Source organism: Microchirus variegatus (assembly GCF_963457635.1).
Source record: "Microchirus variegatus genome assembly, chromosome: 1".
NCBI classification, from domain to species: domain Eukaryota; kingdom Metazoa; phylum Chordata; class Actinopteri; order Pleuronectiformes; family Soleidae; genus Microchirus; species Microchirus variegatus.
Window position 1 is genome coordinate 33,950,271 of NC_139802.1, and position 27,519 is coordinate 33,977,789.

At 39.5% G+C, this 27,519-nt stretch overlaps 2 protein-coding genes across 2 annotated transcripts; one reads left to right on the forward strand and one right to left on the reverse strand.

The window, feature by feature from the left end:
• Positions 1-7,181: 7,181 nt before the first annotated feature.
• On the forward strand, positions 7,182-14,056 carry LOC310937806 (uncharacterized protein; the record flags this gene model as incomplete). Its single annotated transcript, XM_083902173.1, has 5 exons — positions 7,182-7,302; positions 7,425-7,454; positions 9,883-10,019; positions 13,730-13,816; positions 14,039-14,056. The coding sequence occupies 5 exons, from the start codon at positions 7,182-7,184 to the stop codon at positions 14,054-14,056; spliced, it is 393 nt and encodes a 130-aa protein (XP_083758299.1).
• A 2,435-nt stretch (positions 14,057-16,491) lies between these two features.
• nop14 (NOP14 nucleolar protein homolog (yeast)) lies at positions 16,492-27,327 on the reverse strand. The gene is made up of 19 exons (XM_083890408.1): positions 27,191-27,327; positions 26,035-26,217; positions 25,140-25,274; positions 24,398-24,539; positions 23,651-23,793; positions 23,314-23,442; positions 23,098-23,220; positions 22,878-23,009; positions 22,418-22,778; positions 22,132-22,262; positions 21,953-22,038; positions 21,684-21,819; positions 21,216-21,317; positions 20,910-21,063; positions 20,671-20,830; positions 17,292-17,430; positions 17,089-17,207; positions 16,851-17,006; positions 16,492-16,754 (listed from the first exon to the last, which is right to left on the reverse strand). The coding sequence occupies exons 2-19, from the start codon at positions 26,215-26,217 to the stop codon at positions 16,658-16,660; spliced, it is 2,628 nt and encodes an 875-aa protein (XP_083746534.1). The 5' UTR covers positions 27,191-27,327; the 3' UTR covers positions 16,492-16,657.
• Between the last annotated feature and the right edge of the window lie 192 nt (positions 27,328-27,519).

The following is a 27,519-nucleotide window of genomic DNA, read 5'->3' on the forward strand; positions in this document are numbered from 1 at the left end:
ATGATTGGACGGTTCCCCAATTGCTAGGACTACCAAGAACTTTACCGAATGTAAATAAATAAATGAATGAATGAAGAATCACCTGGCTTTCCGTGCTCAAATCGACCGCTCCTAAACGGCCCTAAAACGTTTCCCATTCATTCTCTATGGTAGTGCTAAACCACTACGGATGTAATGCGCATCCCGGCCACTCGCACCTTTGGCGCTGTAAGCACTCCGTCTCTCTAAATCGTTTCCCATGCATTCTATATGGTAGTGCTTAACCACTACGGATGTAATGCGCCTCCCGGCCACTCGCGAACTTTGGCACTGTAACCGCTTCAACTCCGTCTCTCAATGATGCCGCTCCTAAATGTGAAGTGCGCCCATATTCGCTCATTTACGTAAATTCCTTACGTCAATTCCAATTAAATGGCCCAAACCAAGCAGTCATATTTCCGGTTCTCTACATAATAGTCCTATCGAAAGGGATCACACATACTGAAAAGAAAATGTTAAAAGTATGTCAAAACAACTATGTCATATTATATAATAGTGATTATATGTAAAAAAAATAATTATTTAAACATTAGTAAAATGTATAGTAGCGCTATACTGTAAACAGTGGAGCTGTAGTCATTTATCTTTTATATTGTCTGTCTTGAACATGCCTTTTTAATCATAAATCATAAACTACTTACCTATAGTCATAGGTATAGCCTATAGTCATTTTCACCAAGTAAGTGTTGCAAAATCACTTGTGTGTAGATATGTGTATATATTTATATAGATAAACATAATAGAATAAGAATTTTGGTTCGATTTATAAAGTATATTATTTCTAATGTTATTGATACATGATTACACCTAATAGTCTGTATATGTTTTTATTGCTTGTATTCATGTTTTTCTTCATGTTTTTCAATACAAAGAAATCTATTTTGAGAAAAACAAGTGTCGTATTTGAATTTTAAGTGATTGTGGAGATTGCAAAAATAGAATTATAGTTATATATTTTTTTTTTAAATGCATATACATCAGCTAATAGTAAAAGATAAATGGTTTGCCTTTGGGCTAAGATTGAAAGCTAACAAAAGTAGCCTAATTTTAACATTCTTATGATTTAGGAAGAGATAATGACAATTAAATATTTGTTTTAACATCTATGTCATCAATTAATTATAATTTTAGCATTTGAAATGTAAGGGAAATATCTTCTTTATTATCATTAGCAAACTTTTCACTCATTGAATAAAAGGGGCAACTTTAATAATTTAATTTAATCTCAATCATTTAATGAGATAAAGTGTTTATTTACTAAACTATTAACATGAAATACAGTCAACAACAATAACACTGTAATGATCCAGTAGATAGTCAATATAACACCAATTAAATAATAGATACAGTTCTGCGGGTGATGGTGGTTGATAAAATGAGTGAGTGGTTATGAATTAATCAATGAATTCATTTCTGAGAGGAGACTTTTGAATTAAAATAAAATTAAGGACCAGGGACCGAGCAGAGGACCTTTGACCTATTACATAAAGCTGCTTTGTCTGATTCAATCAAAGAAATTAAACATAAAACTGCTTAAACTTGAAGAAAAATGAATGCCTGAGAAATTATACAAACATATAAAGGGAAGGATGTGCAGAGAAGACACAAAAGATAAAGTAAACAAGATCAAGTTTGGCTCACACCCTCATTTCCACCACGTTGACCTGCTGACCTCTGACAGGAGCTGCTGGTGTATCAAAACCAAACCAAAACAAACTCAATGTACCAAGAACACCATTTCCTCTCCTGACATAATGATGTGCATTAGTGCAATCATTAGTGTTCACTTTATTTTAATGGTATGTGCTGACATCTACTGGGAGATGTGGGCCATAACAACCCAACAAGGTGGATGAGATTTTAAAAGCCAGTGATCACTGTCAGTATTTTGACTTAACAGTGTCTCAACAGTCACACTGGCACTCCATCAGTGTCTGTCTCTGAGAGAGCAGCATAAAATGCACATTTTAGACTCACTTTTAATTGATTAACATGTTTGTCACTATCACTGACCTGTGTTTTTACAACAGGACTTCCAGAGTAGAAAAATTAGTATTGGTATTAATACTAATAATATTTACTGTGTTTCTTATCATTAACGTCATTAACCCACTCATTAAAAGCAGGACCTAAGTGGAACTGTAGACTTCACTTCCAATGATGCTTCCTGGGCCGCAAAGTTCAAGTCAAACCCAGGTGGAATTCTCCAGAAGCATCATCTGTTGCCTAGCAACCACAGTTCTGCTGCTCTCCAGCAGACTCTCTCTCTCTCCCAGTTGTTTTGTTGTTAATGATCACATAATTACTGGTTTCCACACGTCTAACCTTCTGCCCCATAACAGGTGATACTGAATTTCCTCCATTCAAACAGCCTAAATAAAGTACTGTCCCTAAACTTTTCCATAATTAATGAATGCCTAACCTTAACCTAATCATAATTCAAATAGTAGCCCTAAACTTAACCAGTTCCTCAGAAATACTATTGTCACTTCAGGTTCATACTCAGTGATATGCTGGCTGCCAGTGAGCATCTGTGTTTTGTGAAATCTTTGTGAAATCTGCTGACCCACTTTACAGGTGCATTACCACAAGCTACTGGAGTGGAGATCAATAGTTAAGACAGAATAAAATGATTTAAAATAAATCAAGAGAGACCAGAAGACTTGTCATACTGCCAAGATATTGTGGCATGAGCTTTTACCACACCTCTGAAGAATGGCAGTTACTGGAGCCATGCAGAATTTAATCAATATTTGAACTGGCAGTTATTCACAATACGGGTCATCAAGTAAAGGTCATTCACTTGCATATTTCAGTGTACTAAAGGCATTAGAGCAAACAAAATGGTGAATTATTTTGCAATCTGAAATAGTTAATTGATTGCTTCGTGTACAAACAATTTACCATTCAATTATTCTCAGGGAAATACAAAAAACAGTCCCAGGAAGACTATTATCTTATAGGCGTTCTTTGCTGAGGAAAAATAGTCATGTACGAGTCAATAAATCCTTCAATACTGTTTTGTTGACATAACCAGTACCATTAACATAACAACATCTGCATTATACTGTATGAGCTGTCAGTTCATACCATGACTCATTCCATTGTGGCCTTTTCATTGTCAGTGCTAAAGAAAACAAGTCCACACAGACCTGCTGCATAGCTGCCGTTTACATCTCACTCACATCAGGGAACACTGAGCAGTCCACCACTGTTGTGCTCTTGTGTAATTACTCTGCTACTAATTGGTGGTTCTTCAGAGAGACGCATTGAGCTGGGTGATGATTGTAAAGATCCTTCTGCACCTACACACATGTGGGCAACCTACGTACAGAGAGAGCTACGTCATTTGTGTGCTCGTGTGTGTTGGTATTGTTGCCTCTGTAGGCATAACTGACCTTGTCAACACCATGGTGACCAAAACCTGACCATTTCTGAGGGTAAAATTATAGCATTTAAATGTGCATTGTGATTCTAAGATGAGGTTAAACTTAGGTTAGACTTGTATTGTACTCTAATTAAGTACATTATAAAAATACAAGGAGGGGGTAATGAAATATATCATCATAGAATATCATATATAATAAAAAATAATTAAAGGCGCCATATGCAAGAATGTGGCCAAAAACGGTTACTACACTCAAATTCAAAATGCCAAGGTCTTTTAGGTTTCGTTTTCTCCGCCATCGTAGCTCAGACGTAGCTGGAAACCCGTGGTTGCTCGGCAGCTGAGACTCTACTGACTGCAATGATTGGTCGACGGCGGTAGGTGGCGCCACATGCCAAAACATAAACATGATTTGTGGTCCGCAAAATATTTTTTTAATGTGTCTGTACTGTTGTTGTTGGTGAGTCCAGTATGTTATATGAATATTATTCCTGAGTCTCTGTGACATATTAGGAGGATTTTACGGCCAGTTGCTTTAGTTTTATTACATAATGCACCTTTAAGTTGTAAGTTTAAGTTTAAGTGTTGTGTGGGCCAGCAGGTGGCACAATGCCTTTGACTTAGTTTCCTTGCGCTGATTATTTCTGCAGATTGGTGAATGTACGCCAAAGTAACAGGCCACTTCCTGTTTCATGGCGAGTGTTCGACATTCGCCCAAATTCCGACGGTTGCCGTGACCACGCCCCTTTTGAATCTGTGAGACCTTTTGATAACTTTTCATCTTTCAATGTGTTTATTCCAAACTGAGACAAATGCATTTTTATCGTTGGTACGAATATCCTGTTCGGACGAGTTTGTTAATTTACAAAACGTGCAAATGGCCAAGATTCAAAATGGATAACTTCCTGTTTCGTTGAGGCCATGGACCCAATAAACTTTTTTGTTCGTCTTGGGCGGCGACATTTTTCCACCAAGTTTCGTGAAATTTGGTGCAACTTAGACCCCGTTTACATGAGGACACTTGCGGGTAAAAACAACAAAATATTTTATCGGAAGTGCCTTTCATTTAGACGGTGACGGCGTTTTTGGGGGCTTGAAATTCGTCTTATTACCGACGGGAGCGATGTTTTGGTTTTCGCGGGGCAGATATAAGAAGAAGGAAGATTCTATGCATGTGCTCAGACATGGCGGTGTTGTGTGATAGCGTATCACAGCACCACCTAGCTGCCTGGCATGCATACCCAATCGAATTCCACACACTTTTGCGTCACTGTATGCACGCAGATATCCTCCCGAAAACGCTCGTCTAAGCGCGGAAATAAAAGACGCCACTTTTGCGTCTTCTATTCAGACCGTCATCATGTAAACGTACCCTTAGTTTCGGCTTTGTCCTACCAGGTTTCACCATTGGGGGCACTTTTTTGCCACTTCTGCCATTTTCAATCCATTTCCACCAACATCGCAATCCTTATGGAAGAAAAAAAAATCAGTACTGTATTGTATTGTTGTTGGAATTCTGATAATTCTGATTTTAAATGCTCAGGTCTTAATAAAGATCTTAAAAGAATGGTGTCCACAGTTCAGAGAAGCGATCCCTCCATGCTCCTCCCACTGGTTAATTAGAGCCAGAATAGTGAATAGGACACATAGTGATCGGGTGAGGCTACAGTGTCCTAACAAGAATAACTACTCTAACCTGAGGAGCAGCTATTCTTAAAACTTGACAATCATGAGGAACAAAAGTCCTGAGAAGCTCGTCTCTGAGGCTCTGGTTAGTAATAGGCAATGACAGGTGACTTATTTGAATCAGTTCATATTCGTTTTTCAGAATAAAAGCTCAGAACTCGATAAGAAATTTGTTTTTTTTTGGGTAGATAAGCAAATCATTTAACCCCTTAACATCGCCAACAACAACTATTTTAACCATAAAAGGACCAGAAAATGTCCTGTAACTAAGTGGTTTTTCCAGAATAAATTCAGTTGTAACTATTTGAAATGAAGAAAACCAGTTTCATTTAGAAAAATATTTTGAATTATTTATTTTGAAATTTGAAAATTATAAAACAGTTACAATAAAACAAAAATTAGTCTCTCAATGTTTCAGGCCACAAAATGGAAACCATGTGCAGGTGTAAAGACGCTGATTCGCCGATTTCTTGCAACGGGGCAGTGAAATTACCGTAATAACAAAATATTAGTGTTGACTTTCAACTTACCAGCACTAACCGTTGATGCGATATGCTTGATATTAAACGGTTAGGTTAACTGTCAATTCCAGCAACAGAATGTTATTTGATATTAATTTCATTTTTTTTTTTTTTTAGAATAAATCTCTCAGAAAAATTTGTGAAGATAAGCAAATCATTTAAAGGGACAATGTGTAGTATTTATGGGTTTATATAACCCAAAATCCACTTTTTTATACATATTATGTGCTCCTGCATTGTCTAGTCACTGTATAATAGTTTTTGTTTCATTTTCGTAGTGTTTCAAAAAGTCATGTAAAATAACATGGTCATGGGCCGCGGTTGCATTGCCACTGTTAGCAGCATGTTTCTACCGGAGCCTGTAAGGACAAACGTGAGAGAACAAATCAAGCGTCTCTTTACTTGTAGCGGAAGTCCCGCCTCCTCTCTCTCCGCTTCGTCTGCTACGGCCACGGTAGCTCGCCCTCTCCCTCGCCTCACGAACCTCATCTGCTGACACGGAGAAAGGCGACGACGACGACATTTGACCAGCTGCGGATACCGTAGCGCTCAGGGAAGGGAGGGGGTGAGCAGAGGAGCAGGTCTTTGTTGTAAATTTCAGCCTCTCCTCTAGATGGCACTATAAACTACTTACTTCACCTTTAAGATCAGATTTGTTAAATAATCTGCAGGGTGCAGGGTCTGATGCCGGCGGGCCACTTTTGGCCCACGGGCCACCATTTGCTGACCACTGGTTTAGGTTAATGTGCAAGGGAATGTGTTCTATGAGTAATACTTTCTAACATAACTGTACAAGGAGAAACGCGGGTGCGTGCTGTTCTGTCTGTGTGTGCGCGCGCGCTCCCTCTCGCATCAGCAGCAGCATCAGTGACCAAGTGACCAATTGACCATCGTCGCTCCTTCTCTCCAGCTCGGAGGCGTGGGTCGTGGGAGGAGGCGTCTGTCAAACCCGTGGAGCGTCTGTCCTTCTGTCTGTGTGTCTGTTCAGAAGAAGACACCACACACACACACACACAAACAATATTAGTTTGGAGACAATAAACCGGTTTAGCGGCTCTTGTGACTGACTCTAATCCCGGAACACTCGCGCAGTCTCGTTAAAGGAAGTTGGAGCAAACAGGTGCGTGGACTGAATCTCTGTGATTTTATTTCTGACTCATTTTCCTTCAATGTCTACATTTTTACATTCACAGCAGTGGTTTTATGTCATGTTCATACTCGCACTGAAAGCCAGTGACTCCTTTTATTTCATTTTTATTATAATTTTATTTTTGTAAAACCCACTCATTTCATTCATGCATTCATTCCCAGTTGAGCAGTAATTCATACAGGTGGATTTAATCTGTAATCTAAGGGCAGTTTCTATCAGCAGCAGCTCACATGTTTCACACACGGTGATAGTGGTTTTACCAATGTGTCAAGGAGAGAAGTAGGGCGGCGGCGTCCTTTAGTGTGTGTGTGTGTAACGTTTAAATACCGAGTCTCCTCATCGTTCCATCCTCACAGCTGTGTGTGTTTGTGTGTGTGTGTGTGAGGGAGCAGCAGCCATGGACATGGTAAAGAAGGGTCTCAACAAAGCCAAAGGTGGAGTCGTGGCAGCGGCGGAGAAAACCAAGCAGGGAGTGACCGGAGCAGCTGAGATGACGAAAGATGGGGTCATGTTAGTCGGTTAGTATCTGCTGCTGCTGCTGCTGCATGGCAAATCATTCGATGTGTAGTTTTTATCTATTAAAAAAAAAGTTGAATAATAATGGACTAATCAAGCTTAATCTGCATTTCCTCCTTTTCAGGCACCAAAACAATAGACGGTGTCTCAACAGGTAAGAGCATACTTTTATATATTTGCATTCCTATTTTTCTTAATTTCAAGTCAACATACCAGAAGAATTTTACACACTTGGCAGCGCCTGGTGTCATTAATGAATGAATCCCTGGCCTGAAAGGAGAACATGGGGTTAAATGAGAAGTGGAGGACCTATTAAAAAAAAGGGAGGAGAAAAGAAAAGTGGTTGAGATAGAAGAGAGCAGATTTAAATTCTGTAATATTATTTTTTGAAGAGGTAAAGCAGCCATTTGTGGGTCAAAGAACCACCAATTAAGTTACATATACACATATATATTAAAGGTCCAGTGTGTAAGATGTAAGATCAGTTAGAAGTCCGATTTTAGTCAGACTAAGGCAATCATTCGTTTTTCTTAATGTCATGTAAACGCGTAAGTCCGACTAAAATTCTGTAATTTAATTTTTTGAAGAGGTAAAGCAGCGATTTGTGGGTAAAAGAACCAAAACTTAAGTTACACATACATGTAAATATTAAAGGTCCAGTGTGTAAAATGTAAGATCAGTTAGAAGTCCGATTTTAGTCAGACTTAGGCAATCATTCGGTTTTCTTAACGTCATGTAAACGCGATAGTCCGACTAAAATTCTGTAATTTTTTTGAAGAGGTAAAGCAGCCATTTCTAGGTAAAAGAACCACTACTTAAGTTACCTATACGCATAGATATTAAAGGTCCAGTGTGTAAGATGCAAGATCAGTTAGAAGTCCCATTTTAGTCAGACTAAGGCAATCATTCGGTTTTCTTAATGTCACATAAACGCGTTAGTCGGACCAAAATCGGACTAATATACCTGGATAATTTCATAGTCCGATTACTCGTGCATCTATACGCTTAGTCAGACTGGAGTCGGACTTGACGTTCTTTGATGATCTTTGACCCGGATAAGGAAGTAGGAGAAGAACAACACGATGGCGTCTGAGATTTAACCTTTAGAGCCACAGCACGATCCATCTCGTCGTTCAGCGTTAATTTTTCTGTGGCGTAAAAGGTCGACAAGAAACTGATTTAATAGACACCTTATAGTTTATAGAGACATACACCTACGGAGGCAGAGTCAGACGTACACAGCCAGAAATTGTCCTCTGCATGTATACTCATTACTTTATATGCAAGTTGTCCGATTGCCTGTCTTAGTCAGACTACAGCCTTAGCTCGATTAAACTATCAAGATGGATCAAGATGGTGGTCTCCTAAAAACAAGGCCCTTACCTAAGGTCCATACTGAAGTCTTACTTTAAGGCTGTGAAAAGAAAATAATTAACATTTTAAAGCATTTATACACATATCCAATAATACTCATGTGTAGCATATTGAATTTAGGCAAATAAACCCTCCCGTGTTTATGTTACACTCTGGACATAAATTCCAAAAATTAATGTCAAAAATATTGTTATTTAGTCTGAAAAAATGGTCTTTGCTTGTGTTTTTACTCACAACTTTAATACAGACACAAAAGCAAAACACGTATAATGTCACTGGACTCTCTGGAGGCTAGAAACTGAGAAGAGATATAACTCTGCAGGTGAGAATCCGTGTCGTATTTCACCGCCCTGCTCTGCCTTACTCCCCCGTGGGCCTCGCCATTCTTCACACATAACAAGCAGAGCGAGGCCAATGGAGGCTGCACGCCGACGGCATCCAGGGAAAATGGCTGTGGTATCCTATTCATCATAGTCAGGGATTATGAGAGAAACACATCATGGTGGAGCGTCTTATTAAATCGTCAATATAAGCGAGAACGAACAAGGGATTTTCACGTCAAAGGTCGATTAGACCAGTGATGTAAGACTTTAAAATCAGAGATGTTCCATAGCACGGAGCACACAAATTCATCATTGGTTAATAAAAAATGTGGCTTGTTGAGCCTGTAATGATATCATCCTGTATCAATTTAGTAAATCATGAGAAGAAAGTGGAAATCCATATAAAAATTGCAGACTGTGATTTCCTTGTTGAGAATAGAATAAGAAAAAACCTTAAAATAGACTAGATTTTAAGCAATGAGTGATTATTATAATAATAGTAAACATCAGGAAATGGACAGGAAGATGCATCGTTCATGTACAATAAAATGCTGGGAATGTCACTGTGATTTATAACAAAGAGTTTAGACATTTAAAGGGAGGGTGAAACCGTAGAAGGCTTTGTTCCTGATTACATTTAAGGTGTTAACCCATTTTTCCTGTTTCAGGCAAAACAAGAACAAAATAACTCTTCTAATGATCACCACTGAAAGAACACAGCTTGTACTTAATGCAATTTCTATAACCTGTTGACATCTATCACAGACACTTCACTAAAGGGCAGCGCCACTTCAATTACATTTCCCCTTAATATCGGTGTAAAGTTGCCCTCACTCAGTCCTCACAGGTGGAATCTTTTTTCTGCTCCTCTGTTTGTACATGCAGTCGCAGGTAAAACTGTGTCTGGAGTATCTCACATGAGTGGAGCTGTGGTTACTGGGGTTACGGCCGTGGCCCAGAAGACCGTGGAGAGTGCAGGCACCATTGTCACAGGACTGGTCAAGAAGGATCCAGCCAAACCGGTAAGACGTCTACATCTGAGTGAAAGAGAAAGAAGAAAAAGCATAAAAAATTCAACAAAATGCTGCACATTATTGGATGTAACTGTAATGCTTCTATGCAGATATATTATATTTATATTATATATATTGACATCATTCCAAGGTTGTTTGAATCACATTGAGTTTTTTTAGTTTTACTGTTTACACTAACAGCTCCTGTTCAAAGATATAGAACATTTAAAAAACAACAATACATTTTATATATGATGAGTATATATGTTAAAGGAAGGGATTCTTCAGTATTACTTCTGTAGTGAGCCACTGTGGTTATTTTTTAAATGTTATTGTGTGTATTTGACTCTAATGGATCACAATTAGTCCTGCAAATGCACAAGAAAACCAAACGATAATGAGAAGACAAAAATTCCCATGATCCCTCACTGCTTCCCCTGGGGGCCGCTGAGCGTCTAGTCTGTTCAGGAGGGAGATAAAGAGTCCAACATTTAGATTTGAAGATTAGATCACAATAACTATATTTTTTGACAATTATTTCACAATAAAAGTGTCTGCGTTGACATGGATCACAATTTAGACATATTTATGTTGCAAAGTTGATCTATTTCTTCAAAGACGTATAGAAGTAACCTCATTATGATCTCATTAATATTAGAGATTGCGACCTCTGCTTAAGAGTATTTGTGCTAATATTTTATTTTAATTTGATGTGATGAACGATCAGAATGAACATGACTAGAGTTGCGTAAGGGCCGACGTTTAATTCTGGCTCACTGTGCTCCGTCAGTGACAGCCAGTGTTAAAATAACACGTCCAGTGAGCCGATTTTATCAAGACAAATTGAGTCATTTCCAAAGTGTTTATGAAGTTAAATGTGACGCCGCCTCGTCGTTCAAACTACCAAACGTGATGTTCTGTAGTCCTCTACAGGACCGTCACGCTGGCAACACTGACCCCTTACATATTCATGCATAGTCAACTGTTGCCATGGCAACACACTCACCCAGATGCTCACTGCGTATACACTCGTTTCATCCACATTTTGCTCCTATTTCGTTAGATTTCTTTCTCTTAAGGGTGAGAGAATTTAACTTTTTAAAGCTCAACGCATTTAGGAATCGTACTTTAACGCACATCGATCCATTTCCTGCCCCTGGCTGTCGGCTATCAGTCGTCGCTGTGTCACGTCGGCCTCCTGACCTTGAGTTATTTTCATCAATTCGTCTTTGAAATGAAAAAGCCATGATGTAACCCTGCTTTTGTCTGAATGAGCAGTTAAATGCAACATGAACACAGACTTTTGTAGACGTAGTCCAGATTAGGAAATTTTGGGATCCGTCAGTGCAGATTAAAAATAAAACAGGAGGTCTTATCTAATGCAAACAAGAGGACACAGGTGAAACAATACACACACTTATGATGACAGTAATGAAATAAGGGGGGAAAAATGTGCCATTGGATTAAAAAATCTGCTAAAACTATATGAAGTAAAATAAAAACCCAAAATGCACCCATCATTCCACCTTAACTTCACACCAGTGAAGCATTCACACGCTCGTTTATTGTCATATTTCCAGATTAATAAAGTGTTAAACTGGATGTAATTTGATTTCCCTGTAATGAGAGCACTCTTCTCATAACCTCGTTCTGTGATTAGCAGGAAATGAGTCAGTCAAACATTTCCTTTGGCTCGTCGGCTGCTTGTTTTGCGACGCTCCTGATCCCCTGTTCTGTAATTAGCGTTAAAAACACGGAGGGTGGGGGGAATAATCTATGACGACAATTAAGAGAATCAACAAAATCAGCAGCAGCAGCAACACACACAAAAAACCCTGATGTGTGATTCTAGACAACAAATCATCGTGAGGAAGACAAACTGGTTGGAAGACCAGATAAATAGATCAATGGAAAACAGGTGGATGAGTAAATGATGGTGTGATTAAAAAGGGGGAAAATCCCTGTGACAGATTACACACACAGCAGCAGACTGACCTCGTTTAACCATTGTTTCATGCCACTGATAATAATTAAATTGAATTAAATTTGATTTAAAAATTGATGGCAGGTTTAGAGAGTCCATCATAGATTGTTTCCTGTTTCCACACACACACACACACACACACGACAGGAAAAAGGTGGAAAGGAGGACGCTGGGTCTTGATTAATCTCGTCATCTGTGTCAGTGATTCAGCCGCTGCTGGTGACTCATATCAGGAGACAGAAAGACAGACAGGAGACAAAGTGAGAAAGGTCTCGCTGCCCCAGGTCCTTTCAGCAATGTGCGATAACAGACGCTGCTGCGTTTCACGTCCCCAGGAAGTCCTCGTCTGTGCTTAGAAACGACTCTGAAACGATACAGACGACTGGATCACACACTTAAAAGTACATCTTAAACTTTTACATTTGATCATCAAGTATGTGACGACTCTGAGCTGAGTAAATTTAACTCACTGAGACCTACAGAGACCTGAAGGGGCACCATCTGGTGTGAGGTCACGTGTGCACATCAGTGACTGCGCTCTCCCATTAAGAAAGGTCACATCAGTGGCATCAAAGCATCCTTTGAGCTTGAATAATCAAGTCCACTTTATTTCTAGAGCACCTTTGAAAAACAACCAAGTGCTTTACAGAGGCAAAGGCACAGCAACACAAAAGGTATAAAACATAAATTCACGATACAATAATCCATCTGATAAAAGCATAGATTAGAGTCGCTACGACTCTGTGAGGGAGATGGGTCTTCACCATGGCGATGAGCCTTAGTTGGGGGAAAAAAAAGCTGGATTGAGATTATATAGGAGAGACCTCTCCCTGACGTCACCCTCCTCTCATTAGCACTTCCTGCCTCTCGACAGTTCTAATAATGACTGTTGTGAAATGATTGTAATTAGGATGAGGTAAGAGCGCAGTGAAGTGGGTGCACGTTGTTTGTTTTCTGATCACCGCTTCCAAATGTGTGTGTGTGTGTGTGTGTGTGTGCTGTGGTCAAGTGGACACTGAAGTCACATGTTGAGCTTCGCAGTTCACAGAGGTCACCTGTAGGCAGGCTGATTACCCTGTCAGTGATTCAAGGATGATTGGCCACATTTCTGGTCCTTCTGACAATCATGGTTGCTTCCGATTTGAGGCTGATTTGAACAGATAATCTGGCCAAATTATCCTGTAGTGTGAGGGATTAACTGATGCGTTTTTTTTTTTTTCAATAACCAATGAGAGCGAGTTCACCTGGAAGCGGATGTTGGATAGCTTTGTTTAGAACCGTCATGATTTCATCCAGGGAAATTTGTGTTTCTCAGCACAAAACGTCTAACCCCGAAGTCGCGTCAAATCACGTGAGGTTCTGTGAGTTCCCAAATCCATGGAATCTCAAACTGATTTGTTTTTGCAAAAATACATACAGTATTTTTAACGCCTCATCTGGCAAACAGGAAGACGACGTCTAATTCTTAATGCAACACTAAGAAAACTAAGAAGTATGAGACTGTACCTAAAAAGGTACAAATGCTTTGTCGCTCCAGCTGCACTGTACCTAAAAAAAAATTTAAAATTTGTATTATTTACTTATCTGTGTTTATTCTGCTGATTATTTCATTGAGTAACTGTTTATAAAAATGTCTTTTTTCCGGATGGACAGACCAAAACCATGAAATATTCAGTTTTCTGTGTAACAATAAGAGACATGTAGCTGACCTGCTTTGTCCTGTTTCTTTATCCAGACTGATGATGACGCGGCCGCCGCCGCAGTAGAGAACGTGGCAGAGTCACCGGTGGATACTGAGCCTGCTGACGCTGAAGCTACTGAGGTAAAAGAATAAATATGAAGCTGTAATTGATCAATTCACAGACAGAGAGAGACAATGGTGTATTTGATTGTCACAGGGTGCAAATGCTATATGTGGGCAAGTCAGGATTCTGACCTTAATCCAGAGTTTAAAAAATGACAGAAACTGTCTGGTGGAACCTTGTTGAGAACAAAAATGATCACATGACGGGGTTTTCAGTGTCTCTCCTCTTCTTTTTCACAGGAGGACTCTGACGACTGAGATTTTCACAATCAAAGATCAACGAAAAACATTCCATGTCGCTCTGCCAAGTCCCGTCGTGCCTCGTTTGGTCCTTTTATGGAGTCTGTGTGTGTGTGGTTTGTTCTGTGTGTGTGTGTACAGCGGTGTAAATGTGTAACTGTTGTATGAGTGTGAGATTATAAGTGTGTGTGTGTGTCATCTGAGACCAGCTGTCATTTACAGTGATTCCCTCCCACTGAGAAGGCCACCTGGTCACCGCATGTGTGTGTAAGTGTGTGTGTTTTGTCGCTCTAACATGGAAAACACTTCAAAAACACCCAAGTGTCTCAAAATTAATCAAATATTTCCAGAGATCTGGTTGAGATTTAAATCAAAATGATATTCTCTCTTTTTGTTTGTGAGCTGTCACTGTTTTGTTAGTTGGTTTTTTTGCCATGGAACAAATTTTGTGCGTTCATACTCTTTAAGCTATTATTGCTGCTATCAAAAAAAGAATAAATATATATATAAATATCATCATGACTGGACTTTTGAAAAACAAGAGCATGTAAACTATTAAGTGTTGAATAAAAAACGTGAAAAGTCTTTGTTTTTCTTGTTTTCACACGCATCCAAATATCTTCAATCTCTGGATTTATGGAGCGTCACTAATTCTGGTTTTTAAGAATGAATATCGTGTTAACATGAGCCAACATGCAGCAACAGTGATAATCATGTGTTGAGCATGTGCTCATGAACAGGTTGTGATTTTTTGTCATTATCCTACGTGGATGAGTTTTTTTGGTGCATTTTCTTTAAAGCAAAATGTCTTGATGCTGGATTTGAACAGAATTGATAATCCCGCGTGGAGCCACTGAATCAACCAGTGTGTTATTATTTTAATGGACTCCAGTGTGTAATAAGAGGAGACAAACACTAACCAAAAATCATTTGCAAACGACTCACATTGCACCTCTCCGCCCTTTGCTGCTCCCTGAAAACACAAGTTTTGCTCATTTATTCTCACGTAATTTAACAACATGGAGACTCATGTAACAGGTGTCACATTTTAGTATAAAAGGAGTGTAGAATATAATCCATACCTGTGGAGCAACTCCAGATGATAGGAAACATACAGGAGTTGGATATTAGGCCGTGCAGAATGAATAAGGAATGTGGAGGCTCGTCAGCAGAGGAATGCTGCTCCTCCAGGCGTAAGTGAGGCCCTGCAGGCGTTAAGTCACATGCGAGAGGTTGAATTAAAGGTGTTGAGAGACGAGAAATCATTGACGCTCTGCCTGCTGGGAAAAGGAGAAGCTGACAGCGAGTGAGGTTCACACTGGTGAAGAGAATGAAAAGACATCATCATCTAAAGCAGGCAGAGGAGAGGATATTTCAAACACTTGAGCAGCACTTCCTGTCAGACCAGTCAAACCATCCACGTTTCCTGTTTAAATCACGCATCATGTGAGCAACAACCCAACTGTAGATTCATTTATTATCTTTAATGGAACAAATAATGTAGTAAAAGGTGAATTATAGATCATTAAAGGTGCATTATGTAATAAAACTAAAGCAACTGGCTGTAAATATGTCACAGAGACTCAGGAATAATGTTCATTTAACAAAATGAACCCACCAACAACAACACTACAGCCAAAATATTCGCATTAAAAAAATATTTTTGCATACTGAAAATCATGTTTACGTTTTGAAATCATGTTTTTGGCATGTGGCGCCACCTACCCCCGTCTACCAATCATTGCAGTCAGTAAAGTCTCAGCTGCCGAGCAACCCCGGGTTTCCAGTTACATCTGAGCTACAATGGCGGAGAAAATCAAACTTAAAAGCCCTTAAAGAGAAGGTATTTTGAATTTGAGTGTAGTAACCGTTTTTGGCCACATTCTTACATATGGTGCCTTTAAGTCCATAATAACCTTTCATCACAATGAAAATCAGGAGATTGACAGAGAATGACAATTCTGCTCCTACTCTGGGCTGTTTACAGACCCACAACTGAATCCATAGGGTGAGACAAGAGGCTTCGACCAATCACAGCGCAGTTCAGAGCAGACACTCCTATTGGCCGTTTCACTACACCTCCTCTACACACAGGGTCCCCTTGGTGGAATGGTTGCTCCTCCAGCACCGGCAACAACTGCCTGAGCTGCAAACAAAGCTAAAGAAAAGACAGTCTCCGCCAGAACAGAAATCAGTTGTGCATAAAGAAATCACTCTTTTATAAAGATTAGTACATTTCTTCCTTGAGTTTCAGTCCTCACATTTATATCATGTTTCTTCACCGAGTTTGACTTTTTGAGCTGTCGACTAAACATCTGACACCGTTACAGATAAAAAGAGATTTATTTTTCCTGTGCAGAAAACTGACTGTGGCAATGAATCCTGATGGAATAAAAAGGGAAATATCTGCAGTCAAATGTCTACACCACAATATTTGACAACATGATCCTGGCAGCTAGTATTTATCAAACTTCATAAAATGCATGTTAACAAGTCGAGTTTTTATCGTCATGATAAAACAGGATCTACGCAGTTCCTCACATGTGAACCTTGCACATGCAAAGCTGAACACAAGTCTGTATGAGAGGCAAGAGAAGATGGAGAAAATCATTCCACTCTTCACTTCCTCTTCCTCTTCTTTAAGGCCTTCCACTCTCCCTCCTGAGTGGCCAGGCTGCCCATGAGTTCCTTCACCTTCCTCTTTCTGTCTGCATCTCTGAAACACAGGAAGTAGAAAACAGGTTAGAGGATTTTACCACAAATATCACAGTTCACACACACACACGTGACAAGTTTCATGTTTCATCTGCACCTGCTCATGACTTCATTGAGCTTCTCTGTGGCCAGGAAGCGCGAGTCCTTCCTGATCTCCCTCAAAGCTCCTTTGAACTCCTTCTTGTACTTGTGTTTCAGTCGCTCCTGCTCTTTCTCCTCTTTGGTGCTGCCGCGCTTCTTCCCGTAGTCCAACCTAACAAACATCAAACATATGCTGGTGTTATGGTATTTAAAAAAAATAAAAATGTAAGTTGTATGCATGTTTGGTCGCTTACACTTCGACAATCTTGGGCGTGAGCAGCTTCAGAGGAATAGGTTTCTTCTTCTCAAACACTAGTGGATTGTTGGTGACTGACACGCTGCTGATGGCCTCCAGGATCGCACTGTGAAGCTCCTGACACAACAAACAACAAACATTAGATTTAAAAACTAAAAAAAAGAGACTGGGAGTGAGTTTGTGATGTCACATGCTACAAACCTGTAAAGGTTCTGGGGCTAAAAGGTGTTTGAAAAGCAGCGTTCTGATTGGTTGGAAGACGTGTGGAAAGGAAGTGAGGTCTTTGTAAATCAGGCAGCAGCGCTTCACCAAGTCCAGGCAGGTGGACAAACACATCAACCTGTGGAGACAGAAAAAGAAACACAGATTATTTTTATTATTAGATCATCTGACAAACTAATCAGTTTTCTTAGAGTTAGAATCTAAATTTCAGTTACAGCAGTGTAAGTAGTGATTTAGTTCACTCTAACCCTCTCCTGACTATTTTTCTGTCCAACTTGGCCTCTACCGACACACTGACAAAGGCATTGAGAACAGACACATCTGTACAGCATTAAAAAACATGAATGTGTTCTCATGAACAGACACGACATTTGTGTATATTGGCATAGCACTGAAAAATCAGATTTTATCAGTAATGTGACCAGATCTGTCAGAGCAGATGTTAACACCAGGTCTGAAAGTGCCCTTTTTTCTCATTGCTAAAACCAGACAGACGATGATGAATGATGAACAATGATGAAATAACAGTGAGGTACATTGACTAATACACTATTAGATATTACCGGCTGAGACTATATGGACATCGAAACACAAACTCTATATAAACATGGACGTAACAGTTTGCAGGATGCGATGAGCAAAACGTCTGATTTGATTTACATCATCGGTGCACATTGTTCAGAGAAGTTCATGGTTTCAATCACTCGTTTCAAGCCTTCTTACATACAACAAATCAAATCGAATCGAATTATATTAATCAAAAATACACTCTATACATTGTTAATGTGTTAAACGACTATTCTAGCTGCAAATAATGCAATAATGTTAGCACAGCTGAAAACAGTTTTGCTGGTTCTTGGTCGAAAGCAAAATTATTATTTTGAATAAAAATCATTATTTCTAATCTTGTCAATATCTTGACTATATTTCCTATTTGTTTTTCAACTCTTTTGATGAATAAAAGTGTGACTTTTAATGGAAAACACAAAAACATTGTATAGGTGACCCCAAACCTTTGACCGGTAGTGCAGAACTTGTTGCAGGTTTCAAAAACCAAAATGACACCAGCCAAATCGCAAATCTATAGGATTCACAATGGAAATTTGTTATAGAATACGTCCATTTTTATACACTGTTTATGTGTAGTTATGTACAGAAGTGAATGCTCACAGCGTGTGCAATTTTAAAACAAATCCATGTATTCATCTTAACCCTTCTGCCTTAGAGCATTGTTTACACTCCATCATCCCCTCTCTCCTCACCCGGGCAATAATTACCACAGCTACCACACACTGTTTACAGCTGTATCACTGTGTGTGTGTGTGTGTGTGTGTGTGTGTGTGTGTGTGTGTGTGTGTGTGTGTGTGTGTGTGTGTGTGTGTTTGTGCATGTGTGCGTGCATGTGAAGCTAAAGCTCACAACAGAAAATGAAGAAGAAAAACATCATTTATGGTCTGCAAAGGCCACCATATTTCCCTGATGCTCTTGGGAGAGGTGAGAGAAGGGAGTCATCCATTTGTTATAATCTGGAGTCTCGTTAGAGGTCATTCATTCTTACACACTGGTCCTTTAAGATGATTAACTAAAAAGAATATTTAGGGCAACAAGACCCAGGCTGTGTCATGAATTAAAAGACTGTGTCGATAATGTTTCTTTTAAACTAATGCCTTGGATATATTTGAGTTTATAAGTATTCAAAATGGTGGAGTATGAATAAAAAAATGTATTTTCACAAACTGTGCACAACCAGGGTCCGCTGCAGCCTGTTTGCACGCTCTGCTTTGTGCCCACACAACACCTGCTGTGTGAAACCAGGCTGGCCGCTCTACTCATCGCAGTCACATGAGGAGAATGTTTACTCGGCTCATACAGTCTGTAACAGGTACAGGTTAGAAATAAGGTAAATGTGCTTCGAAATACAAATTAGTCTTTTTCTTCACAGCTACAATTTAATCATTCGTCTCGTCTCATCGTCTGAGCTTCAACAAACATGACGAGACAAAGGCTTTTCTCACATTTCGTGTTCCTCCCTCTCTTCCTACTGTGCCTATAATTGTCTCCAGGCAGGTGGTTAGTCCATTTATTATTATTATACGTTTGTTTGTTACCACACATGCATCCACAGATCTGTCTCTTAAATACAAACGTATACACAGATCATGTTTTAATTCTGAAATCATTTTTGAAGTAGTGACCTGATAAGAATTCAAACATGCAAACTGATCAATCAAAGTTGTCATCGGCCTGGTTGAAGGACAGGTCCAAAACATACTTGTTATTTGCTGAAATGATTACTTTTGTCTTTAAAGACAAAGGGGTATTTTATATTCAGCTGAAGCTAATGGCTTAATGAAACTCGAGCAACTTGTGAGAAATCTGGTTTTAAAAAGGAGAAAGTTTGCACAGTGCCTTTCACTGCTCATGTATAATCGTTTTATTTTTAGCTAGACTGTTAAAAAGAAAAGAAAAAAGAAAACCTATCCCTGTAGTCAACAGTAACCATACCACTCTGTTATGATATGAAGATGTGTGTCATGTTTTTGGCGTTAATGTAAGAACTGTTGGTCACATTTTATAATAAGTACACACTATTAGCATTAGTTAAGCATTCGTAAATATTGACTTCATCATTTATAACGCATGAATACTCATTAGTATGTAGTTTATAAACACAGTTATAAATGTTTTACTCATGTGCTGAAGTGTTGGCATGTACTGAGCGACTGCTGGACACAGAGAGGTGAGAGAGCAGTCCCTTGTAAGTCGATCAAAGAGCTTGTTTGTTGGAGGTGGATGCTGATTGGCTGCTTGAGTACAGCAGCTGTTTGAATACTGTTCCTCAGCTGATGGGATGAGTAAAACATGTTCATAATCTACATACTAATGATTCATGCGTTATAAATGATGAATTCAATATTTATTAATGCTTAACTAATGCTAATAGTGTGTACTTATTATAAAGTGTTACCAAACTTTTTGATATTGTGTAGTGTAAAAAAGAGAGCCAATTTCACACATGAATTCCAGAGAGTGGTGTCCAGAGAATTGGGTCTGGAGATTCTTCATGGTTTTTAGTTCAGATCTGACAAACACAGCAGGACATGTTCTGGGTGAGACACTTTCACAACAGCAGGAACATCTTCAGAGAATCCAGATGGGAGGATGATGCCTGGTTTACCAAGAGGCAAGACACCCATTCACTCACTGTCTTCTGCTGCGCTCACATGAGCTCACTTAGACCTTTTCCAGACTTTATAAAATGGAGCAGGCAAAACAATATGGAGAATGTCTGGAGCGACTTTTGCAGCCATTTGTGAAACTCAACTTCTCTCTTCACATTTCCAGTCCACATTCTTACCTGTGTTGGTCTCTGTCTAGGTCAGTTTTGAGCTCCAGGTGTTGGGTAGCAGACAGTGGCAGTTCCTTCTTGCTCCATTTCTTGCAGGACTCAAAATCTGATAACACCAGAAGATCACTGTTCTTCCCAGACGCCCTAAAAGGCGGCACCACGGTGTAACCTGCAACATGGCGACAATGTCCGTGAGCTCAATTTCACATTACAAATAAATGCAATCACCAAAACAAACGTGTGGCTACCTAGAGAGGACTTGTCCTTGACTGCCAGGTGTAGAGTTCCAGACAGGAAGTTAATGAGCTCAGGTAGGAAGCGCTTTGAAAAAGAGACGTACTCCACTGCCAGACAGCAAAGCACCAAACCAGATGTAACGTCCTGTAATGACTTCACTGGACACTGAGGATTCATAATCAGAGGCAAAAGCACACACAGAGGTATAATTAATATTACAAATAAAGGGAGGAGAAACCTCTGTTACAAATTACTAAAGTATATGCCGTGTAAATGATGTAATATTTGTGTTTGTATACTTTGGTAAGTTTGTATACCTTGGTAAGAGCCTGGCTAATGTATAGCAGCGCTGGAGTTGTGACTGGGTGTCTGAAGTCAGAGGTAGGAAACAGCAGTGCCGTCACCTTCAGGTAGATCAGCTTGAAATGCACAAAAACACAAACATTAAAAAGACTATTTTAATTATATTAAGAGAGAATGTGATTTCAAGGTGAACTTTCCCCCGGTGGAGAATCGTCTCCCTCAGTATCACATTCCATACAAATCCATGTGACACGTCAAAGAATTATGATGAAAACAGTTTCATCAGCAATATTCAATATACCATCATTAATAATAATAGAAACAAACAGGAAATAATCTTAATGTGAAATTTAAATGAATCAGAGGTAACCAGAATAGTTGCAGATTACATAGCAAATTTTTGGAAAAAAAAACATTTTTTAAATCAATCCGCATATACACTCTTATACATGTTTAAAGTCTTCACAGCAACTTATCCATACCATGTCTAGGGCTGGGAAAGCACCACGCCCTTTGACCTCAAGCACTTCCTCCAAGCTGTGGCCAGCATCTGCAAATAAACCCTGCATGGACTTACAGGCTGCTTCAGGGAACATCTGACAGAGGGTGTACAACTCTCTATGGAGGAATAATAAAAAACATATCATAACAGTGAGTAAAAGAGTTAAAGAAACATTGAACAAAAAAAAAAAAAGTAGTAAATATTAATATTCAGATTTGAGGAAAAACATAAATCACTTTCTGGACTCACGGTATGAGTTTATCTACGGTGTTGAGTTCAGGTGGACTCCTAGTGGCCAGTTCTCCAATGTACTCCAACAGAAAACCAAAGAGTTTCTATGACAGGCAGACATAAATCGTTTGAATATTAGTGGACTACAAGTGTACCTCACTCATTTACTCGTATGTAAAGCCCATTCCATATTGTACCTGCAGTTTAAGCTTGTTGCCAACAGCTAAGCTCGGGTGGTTGCACTTCTGAGTCCTGGCCACGATGAGGCGCTGGTTGTCTGGGGTGTGGCCACGGAGCAAATCTTTCAGGTCGCTGTAGCTTTCTGGAGCTGGAGGAAAATTCACACACATACAGTATAATGTAAACAGAGAATGAAAAGTACTGATCTACACAAAGACTGTAATTGAGATGAAAATCAGAAGAAACAACAACAAGAAATATAAAAAAATCTCTCTTTTTTAATCTACTTCTGTGTATATTTACCAGTGAATGTGTATGGGAGCTCTGCTTTAGCTGCCTCCTGTTGAGCCTTCATCTCCTCTTTGCTCAGACTCTTCTGCTGTTTGGCGCTGTTCTCTTCATCATCCTGTTTTCTGCCCTCATCCTCACTTTCTTGCTCAGATTCCAAGTCAGAGTGGCCATCTTCTTCTCCTTCTTCTTCACCGCTGCCCTCCTCCTCCTCCTCGCCCTCTTCCTCCTCATCCACTTCTTCCTCTCCTTCTTCGCTTTCATCTCCATCTTCATCTCCATCTTGCTCCTCTGCCTCTGATTCAGCATCTTCACTGCTCTCTCCCTCTTCCCCATCCTCACCTTCGCCCTCTTCTGCAATATTCCATAGACCATCCTAGAACACAAAATGAAACACGCTCTGAATTAAACTTTCGTTCATCGAAAAAAAGAAAGAAAATGACTCACACACCCATCACACTGTGTTGTCTCATACCTGATAAGACAGAGTCTTCTTATCGTCTTTATCCAGGATGAAACCGTCATTTAGGTCATCTGCAGACATGTGGATCAGCGTTGGCGCACTGCTGCCAGCTTCCTCTCCCATCATCCTCCTCATACGGTCTGACTGGAAAAGCAAAGAACAAAAGGATCATTATAGCACACAGAGATTAAAAGAAAAGTTAAAACTTTACGGATGCTCACTATGAATGTACCTCCAGTTTCTGCAGCTTCTCCCTCTCCTCCCTAGCGAGCTCCTCTGGGGTCTTCATCTTCTCTGAAGGCTGAGCCTTCATCTCAAAGCCAAGTTCCCTGACCCTCATGTCGTACTCTTCCAGCTGGAAGCCACAGAGGGGGAGAGAAAATAAAAATCAACATCAGTCACTGGCTTAAAATAAACACATTCTGCCGACTTATTGGGGTGTTTCTACCTTGGGCTTCTCCTCCTCTTTTTCAGCTTTGGGTGTCTTCTTCACCATCAGCATCTGGATGCTCTTCCAGTCCTGATCCAGCTTTTCAGTCAGCACCTGTGACTCCTCTTTCTGCGCCTGCCGTTCTCGCTGAGAAAGAAAACTCAGAAGTTAACCATCTGCAGTCAACACATCTTGCCACAATGTGACTACAACCACAAAAAACCCACCAGCCTACAGCAGAATAGATACTTTATCACATGTTTAACTTATACTGACTCATTACAACACAATGACAACATCAGTGTGGACCCAAATACTGCTGTCTATCTACAGCAGCCACCAGTTACCAGCTCACCTTCTCCTGCTTGGACTTCTGGATGAGCTCCTCTATGAGCTCCTGTCTGGATTTGGCTCGCTGGATTCCCTCGTCCTCAAGCTGATCTCCACTTTTCCTTCGAAGGAGGCCCCCTCCTCCAAAGTGGGAGGCAGTCAGCTCAGCTGGGTAAGAAACAGAAACACTTCTGTCACCATAATGTTTCAGCTCATTTTTGTTTTACCAATAATGGTGACAGTATTTCTGTGTCCCAGTGGCCAAGAGAATAACATGGTTTAAGCAAGGCTGACAGTGGCCAAATGTAAATATTTGTCGGTAAACCAATATTGGTCCACTTCTGGCCAAAAATCGTTGGATCAGATATGAGAAAAAGAAAAAGTTAAATCTATATTATCTATAAACCTTACATATCACTTAAATATTTCACTAAGCAACACAAGTCTGCAACACAGGTGGTAAACACATTGACACATAGAGCACATGAAACAGCTTAATTTTTGTTTAGAAGTGGTAAAACAAAGACCATATTGATTGGTACAATATCACAACATTGTATATCTACTGATTCTAATATTAAAACAGGAAAAAGTGGTAGTGACCTTCCCTGTATATTAGCACAGGTGGCGTTCTCCTATTTTCAATATAAAACTATACAATCTCTATTAACATCATAATGAAGTTGAAGCCAAAATGCATTTCAGCTTCAAGTAAACATTTGCAAGCCACAGCATATTTGGCATGCAAAGAATGAATGTGCTCTATACTCACCAGACAAAAGTCCTTTCTCTTCTGTCTCATCATCACTATTCACATTATCATTGAATTTCTCCATTTCGGCCAGCGACTGTCCGTAATGAGTCAGCTCCTCCTCCTCATTCAGGTTGAACATGTCTTTCTTGTCATGAGCACGCTGAGAGATGATAATATTACATGCCGTTAACCGATCATACCTCATCTTAGTTTAGTGGTTACAGATCAGGATAAACAACCATATATATCAGACATAAAACTTAAAGTTGACAGGGTGATTTTCTGTGTTCAAAGGACTTCTCATTGTCTCATTGTTTTTTTGGGGGGGAATTTCAGAGTTGGTTCTATCAACTCATTGGCTGCCAATGACGTCTATAGACGTCAATTCAAATACAACCGTTCACTGCCAATGACGTCTGGTGAAAGAAGAGAGTCTAGTCTTTCTTTTGGTAGTTTCTGTGTTTACACAGTCATAGAACCCTGTTTTGTGGGTCTTGGAAAATCAGTCAAAATGCTGCAAAACACTTAGAAGTATGGGGCGCTCTGAGTTGAAAATGGCTGAAAGCCAATGAGTTAATGTGGCAGGAAAAGCTGCCGCAGAGAAAAATGCATTAAAACAAGATTAAAACTGATAAACAACTGTTTATTTTTAGGTTTGGGGATGGTATTAAGTCAAAGCCTCAGACAGTGATTACTACAGCTGCTGTCTGGGCTTTATGTCTTCTGCGCCAGTAAAAACAAAAGTTTTGACATCACTAACCTGTCTCTCTATCGCAAACCTCTGTAGAATTTTTTCTTCCGGTGCCATCTTGGCATCGTACTCTCCCAAGCGTCTGTCGATGAATTTGCTGGACTTGTTCTTCTGTTTGTATTCTTTCAGGAGGGTTTCTTTTCGCTACAAATCAAAGAGCAAACAACAACACGGTGTGAATCCAGTGCACTCCAAGTGCAAACATTATCCATTATCCTGTATATATACAGTGAATACATAGATGATTATATAACTAAGTTGTGCCTTAACTTTGACTTGTACTTTTTGGTCATGTTCTCTTCGTCCTAAAAAAGTTCTCTGTCCTTTCTGCAGACATTCTCTCTCACAGCATGATGCTGTGAACACTGGACTTCTCAGCACAGATAGTGTTAATGAGTGGGGAGAGCTGTGACAGAATGATGCCAGATATAGTGCTAGATATAGTGCTAGAAGAGATTTTTTGCAAACTGTCAAATATTACATGTTACGTTCCTCTTCTATTTTCTGCAATATTGACTGAAATAATTCAAATTCAAAGGGGCCATATTGCCAAAAACATCCTCACAATCTCTTCACTGTGTGAGTTAGAAGAAAGAGAAACTTGTCTGTCTGGAGTATTTCACAAAGACTTTTAGAGGTAAAACCGTGTTTCTTCTATGTATGGCAAGGAAGAGATAATGAGGATTTTCTACATCACTTGAGAATCCACAATTACTGGTCAGCTGCTATAGGTAATTCAAGCTCATCACAAGATGAATATCTTATAAGACATGATGATGACTTTTAAGTTCATTAGAGTAAAATCAACACTTTCCAATGTTTTTGGAAAAGGCAGCTCCCAGAAATGTTCTGTGGTGAATGGTATGGAGGAGGTCAGGTGTCAGAGCATGAGATTCTCTCTTACCTTATTAATGGCCTTGGATCGAGACACACCAGGCAGACCCACATCGTGCTTGGATTTCCTTCCCAGAACTTCAAACTTCTTCCTGTTAATTTTCACCTCAAATGGGTTGTTTTTGATCTCAGTAGATGTCTTGGTCTTACGGACCTTATCGGCAATGCTCCTCTTCTTCGGTGCCTTCCCCATCTGTGGCAAAGTGGTAGACTATTAAGCCAACAACACTGATACCCTACAACCATATGTCTGTAATCATGTAACCCTTTGCTGCCCATTCAACCAGAAACACTTTGCAACAGGATCAGAAGTTGTCCAAGACACTTGAAAAACCTCTGGAAACTTGTTTCTGTCCTTAGCATTTTACTTTAATCTGCTCCACTTGGCACTTAGATTTTACTGCAGTTATGTCTGTCTGTAACTGATTGTTGTTCATTACATTGTTTGAAACAGGTCTCCTTTGAGAATGAGACCTTGTGTGACTCAATCAGACTACCTGTACAAATAAAGGTTAAATACAAAAAAATGTAAATAATAAGATTAACAATTATTTTGTTTGATGACTTTCCCAAGGACAACTCCTTTAATAACGAGTGATTTTATATTTGTCATGTTCTAAGTTATAAAAAAGATGCAGTGTGGTGTTGTATAATTCATTCTCATCAACACGGATCAGTGATGGACAATCCTGCATCATTAAAGGCTGATTATGCCTAAAACACTGGAACCCACACATAATACTCTTTTATTGCCATCTGTTTTTCTGCTAACAGGTCTTCTATGTACCGTACTTTTATTGTACAGTTTATTCAATATGACCTTTTTGAGAATTTATTTTAACAATGTATAGTGTACTTGTTCCGAGGTTATTGTGCCTTTTGAAAGAGTTACCAAACATTTCCGTTGCATACATAATGGCAATAAAGAATTCTACCTTACGAAAACTATACTAACTCTCATTTTTCAGAACATATAAATGCAACAAACTCCCTATATTACCTCTGTTTCACTTGTTTTAAAGTATTTATCAATACACTGACCATCAGTAATTTAAAATGACACAGAGCCAATGCAAAATGATGTAGCTAGCTAACTTTAGGCTAAGTATCTTCAGCACAGCGACATTATGTAAACAAACTAACATTATGAACCAGACCGTGTTTACCTTGGAGTCGTGCTGACGAGTCGACTTATAAAGTCCAGGCGGAAGAAAACATGAGACACTCGGTCTCTGCCACAATCAATTTTCCTTAAAATAATTGCGTTTTTACTGTAACAGTTTCCACGTTGGTTCACTGACGGTGACCAAAAGCGTGCACCGCCGCGGGTCAAAGTTGAAAACAGAAACCTAGACATCCGTGGCTTCCGGTGACAAGATGCCTACAGTGCCTCTCGTGGTCAGTACAGGGAATTGATTATACAGGATCCTATTTAAAGTGGTTTTGCCTCAACAACACACACAGGAGTCTTCATTGGTTTAGGCAATTAATAAAC

Bases quoted from the DNA above. Each gene is read 5' to 3' on its own strand.
- nop14 (XM_083890408.1), bottom strand. From the start codon at position 26,217: ATGGGGAAGGCACCGAAGAAGAGGAGCATTGCCGATAAGGTCCGTAAG. The intron at 25,275-26,034 runs GTAAGAGAGAAT...TTTGATTTGTAG, and splicing joins GATCCAAGGCCATTAATAAG to CGAAAAGAAACCCTCCTGAA. The intron at 21,064-21,215 runs GTATACAAACTT...ATGAATCCTCAG, and splicing joins TTAGCCAGGCTCTTACCAAG to TGTCCAGTGAAGTCATTACA.